At 38.3% G+C, this 12,160-nt stretch overlaps 1 protein-coding gene across 1 annotated transcript in view; it reads right to left on the bottom strand.

Annotated features, from left to right (window-relative positions):
• The window catches only part of WDFY3 (WD repeat and FYVE domain containing 3), a 242,492-nt gene that overhangs the window by 139,145 nt on the left and 91,187 nt on the right, over positions 1–12,160 (bottom strand). The window contains exons 7-11 of the mRNA XM_045284341.1: positions 10,094–10,280; positions 7,618–7,784; positions 5,264–5,731; positions 4,004–4,105; positions 1,273–1,466 (exon numbers count right to left, since the gene is read on the bottom strand). Of these exons, the coding sequence (XP_045140276.1) occupies positions 1,273–1,466; positions 4,004–4,105; positions 5,264–5,731; positions 7,618–7,784; positions 10,094–10,280 (1,118 nt within the window). The remainder of the gene's footprint in view (positions 1–1,272; positions 1,467–4,003; positions 4,106–5,263; positions 5,732–7,617; positions 7,785–10,093; positions 10,281–12,160) is intronic.

Raw genomic sequence — 12,160 nt, 5'->3', positions numbered from 1 at the left:
TGCTCCACTCTCTCTTCCTCCCCCTTCATTTGCTCCTGTGTGCTCTGATCAGACATGTCCCTCTCCCTGAGCTGTAGCTTCAGTGCTGTCCTCTGAAGTGAATTCTTCTGGGGGGAGGGAGGGCTGTCCACATAGTTGGGATTGGGGCCGGCCCCTCAGATCAGCACTACCTTATTTTCTAGAACAGCTTAAAAAAAAAACAAACCCTGGTATAGAGTAAATTTTATCTCATTAGGATCCTAAATGGGTTTGTGAGGCTTTGTAAAGTTTTACTGGAACAGTTACCCTCAACTTACTCAAGTAAAGCAGAAAGTATGTTGAAAAAGCAAGTGTTCTAAAAATGATTGTGACAAAGATCGTACAACTTTTCTGGATAAGGGTGAACTGTTTAATCATGATATGTGGATGAAGTGCCAATAAAACTGTTAAAAAAAAAGGAAAAGAAAAAATCTTATAGCCTTCGAATCCCTACAGGGAAGTTGTACTCTGTCCTATAGGGTCACAGGTTCAAAATCAACTTGATGGCAAGGTTTGGATTGGTATATATTTTTAAACATGATATCGGTGCTTTTAATTAAATAAGAAATATATACATTAGAATTTAAAAGTCATAAAGATGCTATATTTCACTAATGTACTTTTAAATTTAGGGCCTAGTTCCTGTGAGTCAATGTAATCATTGCAGAAATGTCTGAGTAAGTTAATCCATGCTGAAAGACAAGAATGATGACTGCTTTTAAAAGCCTTCAGTATGTGTAAATCTGTGTTTCTTTGGTTAACTGGAAATTTGACATTTTTTGTCCTAACTGAAATACAAATTTTAAAACAGCTGCAGATTTTAGTAGTAAAAGAGTACACACACTTAGCACTCACTGCCGTCGAGCTGATGCTAACTCGCAGCGAACCTCTAGGGCAGGGTAGAAGTAACTGCCTTTGTATAACTCTTGACAGAATAGAAAAAAATCAAAACCAAACTCCTTGTCACTGAGTTGATGCCGAGTCATAGCTACACTGTAGCATAGATTAGAACTGGCCCTGTGGGTCTCCGAGACTATAACTCTACAGGAGTAGAGAAAAGAGTGGCTCCTGGTTTCAAACTGACACCCTGAGGACTACAGCCCAACTCCTAACCCCTAAGTCATCAGTGATCCAGTACGGGGGGAGAACACCTCTTCTTTCTCCCTTGGACTGGCGACTGGTGTGGAACTACTGACCTTACAGTTAGCAGCCCAACAGGTAAGCCACTGCGCCACAGAACTCCAGCACACGTACCTTTAAGATGTCAGTCTTCAACTGCAGTTCTGTGGGTGGGGCCGAGTGCATTAACCCGAGTAGAGTGCCCATGTCGTCATCACCATTTGGAGAGAGCACCAGCTGCTGGATGATCATCAGGGCGTGCTGCCGGCACTGGGGGTACTTCACTATGTTATGAGCACACCTCGCACCCCCAAACTCTCGAAAAATTCCTGGCAGGGAGGAAAAAAAGAACAGCATGGGCTACCTTAAAACTTTGTGCGTCATGATACATGAATTGAAATGTCAGTCTTTTTATGTGGTAGAGCAAAAAGAGGCAAAAAAAAAAAAAAAGAATGTGAATAAAACCTAACCATCTATTTTATCGTTCAGAATGGCAATACAAAATTGCACAGTGGGCCATTGGTGAAGGTGGATGTATATTTCTGATAAATTTTCATAATAAAAAAACCCCATGAAATTTTCATAGGTTCCCCATGTCCACAGCATTTGGAAATGTATGCAGACAACAGGAGACCTGGTATTTTATTTAAGGGTTTTAAGCTGCACAATACAGAAATCGGTTTATGTAAAAAGTCTTCCGATGAACAATAGCCAAAATAATTGAGGTTTGCACTGCGCAAGTCTTCCAGAACAGGAGCAAAAGGAAATGGAATGCATTATTCTACCAGAGGAAAATTTACCGGAAATCAAAACTTTTAGATAGGTAGGGCACGTGCACAGCAAACTGCAACATAGCGCTCCTGTCGCTGTGCTACTGCAGAGCCCCAGGCCGCCGACTGAGTCCATTCTCGCTTCTTCCCACAGAACACATAAAGCTATGGGACACTTGGCGGCTGAGTAAAGTTGCCATAGTCGGGGCGATTATGCATCCCAACCTCCACTACAATCACTAAACTCATCAGTATAAGTAATCGTTCCATCCTTTACAACCTGTACATACTTTTATATTCGCTTTCTCAAATGGTCCTATGATTTATGTGTGCGTTTGGGTGCCCCATTAAACTTGAATTTCCTCCTGGCTTGTGTTTTAAACAGCATCTGTCGAGTGAGTAACTGTCCATGCAGTCTGCTGTGGCAGCCACTGTCCCTTATTGATGTCCCCTCTGATTTCCTAACTTTATTAAAAACTATGAGACCTTAAAGTGAGTACAAGTCATGTTTTAGCATCTGGATTTTTCTTAAAATATGATTTTGATCTCCATTCAACCACTGCTACACATTTTGTTTGGTGATACTGATTCCAACCTCACAATGTCACAGCAGTCTTCCCATGCCCTCCCTGTGTCTACTGGTTCCATCCATCTTTCTTGGTACAAAAGGGCTTCAAAAAGAGAAAAGGCAGTGGCATGTCCCCCCAAACTTCAGGAAGCACCCTCATATTAGGAAACTTTTTGCCACAAAAAGTGAACTTTCCACTCCTACGCTGGTAGAATACTGCAATTCAGTCTTACTCAAATCTAGGTCATGGTCACCAAAAGCTAATTTGCCGAGTAACCTCTGCCTCGTGTGCTTCCTCTGTTTCTGACAGTTCAGTCAATGAAACCCAGTGAGTGAAAATTTCATTGTGTATTATACCCTAGAAAAGCAACGAATACATCATCCAATAAACATTATCATTCCCAGTGTTCAAATCTTACCCAAGTCAATTCAACTCTATGGTTTGTCTAAAATTGTATTCACGATTTTATATAATTATGTGTTTACATCTTTCTTGACTAGGTCACAAGGCCTTTGTGACAAAAACAGGAATGGCATCTCTAACATCTTGTCTATAGTGTCTGGTACACACATATTCTACTTTACTTTTTTGGGGTACACACATCTTAAATGTTTTACATATAGAATTTCTGCATTCAGGTAAATAATGTATTTCTACATCTGTTTGTTCATTCATTTGCTTATTGACTTCAGGCTTTCCTTAGCATGCACAAAGTTATGGAAATACCAAGTTCCTCATCATGGCTTAAAAGGCTCTCTATGATCTGGGTGTAGTCTACTCAACTACTCCCATCCTCCCTCAATCATCGTTCTCAATTTGTATTGGTCCACTGCCACACAGGTTCTGGAGCTCAGCGGAATTATGTCCAGCAATCTAGTCTTCTTCTAAGGTAAGAGGTATATTATGTGTATTATAGGTATAAGAGGTATATTATAGTCAATATGTGAGTGTTTAAGAGGTATATTATAGTCAATACAGTTGAATGCTCTATTAGCTGTAAGTTGAGCAGGACTGAAGGTAAGCTGCGACCAAAGAGAAAACAAAAGATGAACCGAATAGAATTTACCTGACAAAGATAAATTATACAAGAGATTATTCAGTATTTTTATGAGTTGTAATATTTTAATGTGAGTTACGAAAATATTAAGAAAATCATCAAAAAAATCATCAAAAGAAGCAACATTTTGGAAAATATTTAAATCATTTTAGTATGTTTGCATTATATTATGTCAAAAAATTAGGAAAAGAATACCGTAAACACAAACACCACTCTAAAAAATCAATTAAACATAAAGACATATTTTGAGAGTATGAGGATGTTATAGATTCTGTAATACTCATGGTTTATACATCTTAAACACATTAGCAGTAGAGGGTAAAAGTATTGCATTGCTAGGGACATGAGAGTGCGCTCGGTGGCAGCGCGGTGCTTTCTCTACATGAGACAGCACCGCAGAAGAACTTCCAAAGACGGGCCATCGGCAGTAACCTCCCTCCACAGCCTCACCCAGGAGCCTTTCTAATCACCTGCGTTTGTGTTTGATCCTTGAAGCAGCACTGTCAAGGTCTCCATAACCAACAAGGCCAAGTGCTTTTGGTCTTCAAATGAACTATTATTTCTTGAGTCCCCTAGGAAAAAAATTGAAAGGTTCAAATTTTTTAAAAAAGTAATAGGCTTATTTGTTCTTTCTTAAGTTTTGCTTTAAAAATGCCTGTGGTCACTGACCAGTCACACTCACTGCTAATTTGACCTCCATAATGAAACTCCAAATTCACTGCCACATCGAGGCCACTTTTAACTTACAGTCACGCTATAGGACTGAGCAGAACTGCCCCTGTGGGTTTCCAAGACTGGACTCTTTATGGTAGAAAGCCTCATCTTTCTCCTGAGGAAGGCCTGGTGGTTTCAAACTGCTAACCTTGAAGCTAGCAGGCCAACACACAACCCAACACGCTATTACAGCTCCCTGCTTACCTAATACAACCTGTAAAAATGATACGCGTGTACAACACCTACCAAAGGAAGCTCACAATTCATGTTCAGACGGTTATCTAACAAACAGTGAAAACAAAAAGAGCAAATTTACATCTATTCGTACACTTCTCATATGGGTTTCATCCTTGAGCATGTCAGGAGAGTGCCAGATTTACTGTATCAAATGAGTGCAACATTTAGGGATAGTACTACCTGTTCAATTTCTAGTAGTTCATTCAACACAATTAACACTAATCACCAGGTACTACTGTACTTTTATTACATTTATCAAGAAGCAATAAAATCTCAAATTTGAGGTGCCTATGGTGAATACACTTGTGCATGTGCCGGCGTGTGCAAGATCACTAAAGAGATATATTTATTTGCTCTCTCTATAGGGATACCTTGAGTACAAACTGGTTCAGTGACCATGGATTTTTGGTTATATTATTAAAAACATTTACAGTACCTACATATTCCAATTGTTTCCCAAAGCTTTTAAAATTCCCCTTTACAAGCAAAAAGCTCTCAACACTGCTCATGTGGACCATACGCGATTTTTCTCAGTTGTTTACTTTTAAAATTCTCTTTGGCCACAATGTTTCTAGGCTGCCCTTCCCCAATACACTATTAAGAGGTTCAATGAATTGTTAGCATTGGGATGTCACCACCTCATGTTCACAAGGATGTCACCATAATGTATACTGGTAACTGAGTCAAAACAACAACGAAGCAAGAAGCAAAAACATCAAAAGGTACTTTCACAGAATTCCTTCTGTCCCCTAAGGACAGCATTATGGAGTGTGCCGTACCTTGTTCATTGAGCGCCTGAGTGGGATCCTTCAAGAGAGCTGCATATTTATGCAGAAGGTTGACCATGACCTCCAGAAGGCCCACCTCCCTGAACACATCTTTAAATATGTAGTCATGTCGTGTAAACTTAAGAAGTGTTTTCATTGCGATAATGCTACAGTGGTAAGAAGAGCTCGATTTTAAGAGGATGCTAACGCTAATAAGTTCTTTACAAGGGATGTAATTTAAGCTAAAAACGACAAACTCCAACATCTCAAAGTATTTGTTTTGAACTTCGGGCAGTTTAGCAATCTTCTCGGCGCACTGGGACAGCGTATGCTGTGGCTCCAAGATGAAGTAGTTGGCACTGTCCGCCACATAAATATTTGTGATGGCATCAAGGGTGATTTGGGCAAGGAAGTTGGTCTTTGCTTTTAAAAATGCATTCTGAAGAACAGCAAAGGCCTGGATGTTTCTCACACTGTGACCTGAAACGGAAAACAAGAGCACAAAATTGGGTGCTACGTGACGTTTATAGGATGGTAAACTAGTCTGTTTCACCCACAGCACTGAAAACATTTCAGAAATGATTTACTGAGGACATCCCATGTTTTCACAAAGAGATTTTACCCCTCTTCCAGAAGGAGCAAACAATTTAATTTAAAACAAATAAGAACACTGATTAAAAACCTCAGTGTCATGATAAATATTCCAACTTAAGAAAAGTTTGGTCTCCTTTATAAAATAACCCATGAAGTAGGTAGCTAGCAATAGAAAATTGAATTATAAAGTGAACAGAAAATGATCGAGTTGGCTCCATTTTTCACAGAACATGACATCCTTTTTCTGGAAAAAGACATTGATATTCATAATTGTTAAGTGACTGGCTCAGGGTCACCCAACTTGGGGCACTTAAGGCAGCATCGTTTATACAGCAACCTTGCTCCTGCCTGACACTGTGTCACTGGAGCCTCACATTTAAGTGGGCTCCGTCTTACAGGAGGGAGTTTCAAAAAGTTTGTGGAAAGGAGGAATTAAAAGATAATGGAGTTTTTCCATGACTTTTTTGAAGCCTACTTATATATATATATCCCTGTTATAGATGAGGCACTATCATGCAACACCGTGTCGAAGGTCAATCCTGTTATTCAGAGTTACACTATTGTAAGTAGCTAGTCAGGAGCCCTGGTGACTTAGTGTGCTATGCACTGAACTGCTAACTCTGAGGTCAGTCACTCAAATCTGCCATGTGCTCCTTGGGAGAAAGATGAAGCGGTCTACTCCCATAAATCTTTACGATCTCAGAAACCCACAGGAGCAGAGCTACTTACCCTGTGAGTTGAATCAACTCGATGGCAGTGGGTAATTAGCTAGTATGGCAATATCAAGGTCCCATCGATTGCCCAAAGGAAAGAATAATAAAGTCTGATACAGAAAGTTGATTGCTGAGCTCTTTTTATATTAACTCATACAAAGAATTAATTGTGCAGTACTCAAAAAGGAGACTATACATTACAAATGTTTAAGTTAATCTTAAAGCAGAGTGCTGAAACCCTTTAAAAAAGGCAAGGCTTCAAACTCTTCAAATAATACTTGTTGCACATGGTTTAGATGTTTCTATTTAGTAGGATAATTTAAAAGTTTAAATTGAATAGTTCTCTATATATTAGGAACTGAGGATAAATCATAGCCCAGTGAAATGATGACGCCAATAAAACTTTTATTTTTCAATGTAATTTGTAAGTTAACCTTGGGGTATTCTACTAAAGGTATTTAGTCTTCAACTATAGAATAAGCTTTCTTAATAAAAGACCATTTGATCTTTGGTAATATGAGGAGTCAATTGTTAGGAAACCTGCCATGCTAGCTACTTACCCATTAAGAAATATGAGCATTTATTCTCTGACACTATATATACAATTTATTACATATAGTACACTGAAGTGGTTTTACTCTTAAATAAGCATCTATGACTAATAATTTTCCATATATACCTTATGAGGGGGCATATAAAAAAGTTTACGGAAAAATTCCATTATCTTAAATTCCATTTTCCACAAACTCTTTGAAGTTCCCTTGTACAAACATGAGTGTCACCAAGTGCTATGTAAGTAAGGAAACATGCATGTTGAATGATATAGTATAGTATTAATTTTGTTATTTGGGTTTAAGATATTTTTATAATGCTATTTCCAAGTATTGGATCTGCTAGACACCAACTCTCACTTAAGATATTCTCAACGTAAACCATAAAAAAAAATTTAATGAAAAGCACTCTGATGCTTTATACAAGTCACATAAATAGAGCTACCAAAACCAAGCTATGTTCCCCCCTATTCCTCGGAGCAGCTCAAAAGGAAAGGAAGATACTCACCTTTGCCTGCAGGCTGGGGTACTGCAAACCCAGGCAATAAAAAAGGTGCCCCAGTGGTAATACCAGCCGGCTTTATTTCATTGACACCATAGGTTGTTAGGGAAGTTATCAGATTAACCAGATCTTTCAAGGCATCCTTGGATTCGGCTTCTTTTGCTTGTTCCAACCTAGGAAAAGCATGACTAACCTAAATACTTCTCTTTTGTTGAATGCCACAATACAGAAAGCATTGTTCAATTTTATATGGCATAAATAAACATATAAAGTGTGGCGAAAACTTTCTTCTTATAATATTCCCTAAATAGTAAAAAACTGCAAGTTTTATTTTAAGACATTAGAGTGTATTTGAGAGAAAATTATACCTGATTTTGCTACTAACAGTCGTTTTCAGGCAAATCACTAATCTTCAAAGAATATTTTTAGAACGTAGTTGACATGAATTCTCATGTTTCCAACAGCTCTAAAGTTATAAAGTTTCACTATGTATAGCCAGAAATCTTACTAAGATATCTTTCTACCTGTTAGGAATTTTAAATATAATTCCTTGGGAAGAGTTTTTAAAGTATTTGTATTTTATCACTTATTAATTTGGGTACTCACCTTAGCGTACATTTCAATACTGTTTTGGGCGTTAACTCATTTATTGGAACTAACCTTACTTCTTTAAAAAAAAAAACAACTACTGTAGTCCTTCTAAAATGATCTTGACCTTGACTTGACTGGGAACATAAAGTGGGATACGGGAAATATCTTTTAAAAACACGAGTCACTGTGATTCCCCATTCCCCCACTAATCACAGAAATAATGATTTTCATGAAAGCAAGCTTGGAGAAGGCAAAAAGACAAAAGAAGAAAAGAGTACACACAGACTCACAGCTCAAGGGCCCAACATTCTGACAGGCTGTAAAGAGCTATCCTTCATACAGAATCGAATGCAGTCTGTTTGCACATTGTCACAGCACACACAGAAGGCTATGACCTGGGTTCCTCATACAGTCGAATGTAGTCTGTTTGCACATTGTCACAGCACACACAGAAGGCTATGACCTGGGTTCCTCATACAGTCGAATGTAGTCTGTTTGCACATTGTCACAGCACACACAGAAGGCTATGACCTGGGTTCCTCTTTCAATCCCACTAAATAGGTGCACTTCTCCAGGACGGTGCAAGCTCCCCATAGATGTATTTCTTTAAATAGCTCAGCACCACTGGTTGGTCGTTTGGATTGGGGGTGGGGTGGGGTGTAGAGTAATTTATGTCAAGTACAAGAGAGATAACAAGCATCCACTTTATCTACAACTGGGATTTTTACCTTCAGAATCAATAACCAGAATAGTATTTGACTAAGAAGTAGCAACATTTTAAAAGCTTTTGCTGGGGGAGGGAAGGGAGGAAAAAAATGCCGAGCTCATACCAAGGGCTCAATAGAAAGTAAATGTCTAGAAATGAATGAAGGCAACCTACGTACAAACGTGTCTGATGTAATCAATGTATGGATTGTAACAAGAGTTGAAAGAGTCCCCAATAAAATGATCTTTTAATTAAAAATAAATAATTTTAAATAAAAAGCTTTTGCTAATTATCTTGTAAATCTTCCTTCTCAAAGGATTGCACCAAGTACCACCCTTACTAATAATGTGAGGTGGCTGTTCCACCAAAAGCCTAATAAAATCCGAAAGTGGTGTCTTTCCCAATCCCTACATGCAGATCCCATCAGGGAAGGGAAAAGAGAGGTGAGACATTCTGAGTGATTAATCTGTTTTATACACACAAGCACAGATACAAAGCTGTTTTCTTGGGGCTTGCCTAGCAACTGAGAAACTAGTGTGACAATCATGAAGTTTATAGAGTTCTCTTACAACGGATCAAATGGTTTTAAAAAAGATTTAACAAAAAGGCCAAAAAACAGTACTAGCAGCACTTAACCAGTAGGGGAAAGCGTATCGTCTTCCTAGTAACATCTGAAAGTGGCCCCTTTCCTGACCCTTACATGCATATTCCACTTGGGAGGGAGAGGGAGCAGTGAAGCATTCTGAGGGACTAATCCGTGTTGTAAACACATTTGTACCATCTCCCTTAATGTAGTTGGCAAGATGTGGCAAACTGAGAGAACTACATCAATAATAATGTAAGAAGTACTATAAAATAAAAGCTGTGCACAAACACCACTATGAAAGAAGTGTTAATAAAAACTAGTTCATCGAAAACTCTTCTCCCTCTGCTACTAAAGGACAGATTTATTCACGGAACTAACTTCTGATTCCAGTACCCCCTGCAGCTATTACTTTAACTCTAAATGTAGTTTTTGTACTCAGCTGGCAGAAGAATAGAGTAATTAAAGTTTAGAGGTCAGCCAAGTGTACAATAAATAAGTGCCTTATGATGTTTTTCCTGGTGCCCCAAGTTGTATTGTTTACTTTGATTTCAAACAAAAAAAAGACACTTAAGATATATTCTTATAGTGTGGAGTTTTACCTAAGCAAGAGATCACAGAGGAAATTATATCCTTGCCATATCCGAAAATCATCCAGAAGTGTTTGAGACACATCACTGGAATCTTTGAGGAAACAAGAAAGCCCAGCAAACATTTCCACAATTTCTAGGGGAGACAGGTCGTCTGATTGCTGCATATTCTGGACACACGTAGATAAACATTCTTTTTCTGCAAGAACAAATAATTAAAGACATGGTTATTTATGTGTGTTTTTAAAATATTAATTGCTTCAGAAAATATTATTCATTCTTCCCTGGTGTTTAGTGAAAACACTAAACTTTAATGTATCTCTAAAATGGTCTAGATAAAACCATAGGTCAACGTAACCAGTAGAGAAGGTCTGCCTTCACCCTGGGTTCTCTTAAGATCCATCCGCCTGGGATCACATTGACCAATAGCAACTCAAACGAGTAGACAGAAAGCTTCGAGGGCATGAGAAAAGGAGGGTGGGATAGTTGCACAACTCAGAAAGAACAGAATCAATGTCACTGAATTGTACTCCCGGAAATGGCTGAATTGTCTATGTTTTGTTTGGTACAGTCTCAACAACCTAATAAATGGTGGTGCCCTAAGTTAGACAACAGGCTGTCAGCTGCAAACTTGAAACCCACTAGCTGCTTCAAGGGCAACCAATTAGGCTGTCTGCTCCACACAGATTTATCATCTTGAAACCCTTTACTAACAAGGTTGTGGGTGGGATACAGATAACTTGTCACATATTCCAAAAGTCAACATTAAAAGTTTCAAATTAACTTGAAGAGCTTTGCTTCTAAGTAGTAAACAAAGGGTGATACAGGAAGTGATGGCGATAAAAAAAAAAGTCTGGCATTAAATAAAATTTTACATTATATTTTGATGATCATTAAACAATGATAGGTTACTGCCACATGGTGTTTGTTATCGATAAAGCCCAAGGACGAGAAGATGAATAACTAATTTCTAGATTAAAGAAGAAAACCATAATAATGAATTAGAATTTTAAATCAGAACAAACGTAGGCCCATGAGATACAAATCTCACTGACTATGAGTTCACTCTGCATCACAGGCCATCAAGTCCATGCGGGCCCACAAGGACCCCACAGGACGGGGGACCACCCCTGTGAGTGTCCAAGACAGTAACTGTGACCCGGAGGAGAGAGCCCCGTCTTTCTCCAAGAAGAGGCTGGTGGTTCCGAAATGCCCACCTTGTGGTTTGTAGTCCAACACCTAACCACTAGACAACCCCGCCCCTTTCACAGAACCTATTACTAGTCAAAATGAGACTCTTATTCAATGATTGGCTAAGGGTTTATGATATTTCAAAGAATACTCCCCTTCTCTTACCTTTAGTGAATTTTATTGGAATACAAAAATTGAATGCCATATAACAAAAGTTAAGATTTAACATAAGAACAGAGAAAAAGAAGCACGTAACGGCTGATATATTAAGTGTTGTACGTGAACAAATAATTGTGTTAAGGGCATTTTCAAAGATTTTCCGAGCAATAAAGTATATGCATAAAACAAGTAGACAATGGGATGCTAGAGCAAATAGGTACTTTAAAAGAGGTGATGTAGATGAGTTAAACTGCTAAGTATTCCATATAATTTCATATATCCTACATTAGACATTATCTAGCCACTTGTGAAAATCTTCTTAAAGACTTTAAACTATAGCATCTAAAAAATATTCCTTTTTTCAGTAGAAAAAAGGGGGAGGGGAATAGGATATGGCACAGAATTGAAAATATTGCCCAATTGCACATTTGTAGCCTAACTAGATTATTACAATTTTTATAGATACACATCATTTGGAACTTATGAGAACTTCTTACCATTGAAATGTCCCAGCATGAAACCCACCCATGATCATCCATTCTCACAATCACCCTCTAGGACAGAATAGAACTGCCCAACATTGTTTCCAAGGCTGAACATTTTTTTTTTTTAAGCTGACAGCCCCATCTTTCTTCCTTGGAGTAGCTGATGACATTGAATGATCAAATTGCATGATATTTGGATGACGTCCCAAACTATTCATAAAAAAACAATAACATTAAATTAAAT

Source organism: Echinops telfairi, unplaced genomic scaffold (genome assembly GCF_000313985.2).
Source record: "Echinops telfairi isolate 266 unplaced genomic scaffold, ASM31398v2 ScPeMD7_7468;HRSCAF=8506_0, whole genome shotgun sequence".
Lineage (NCBI taxonomy): Eukaryota > Metazoa > Chordata > Mammalia > Afrosoricida > Tenrecidae > Echinops > Echinops telfairi.
Note: the sequence above shows the minus strand (reverse complement) of the source record. Positions and strands in the feature narration are given on the sequence as shown.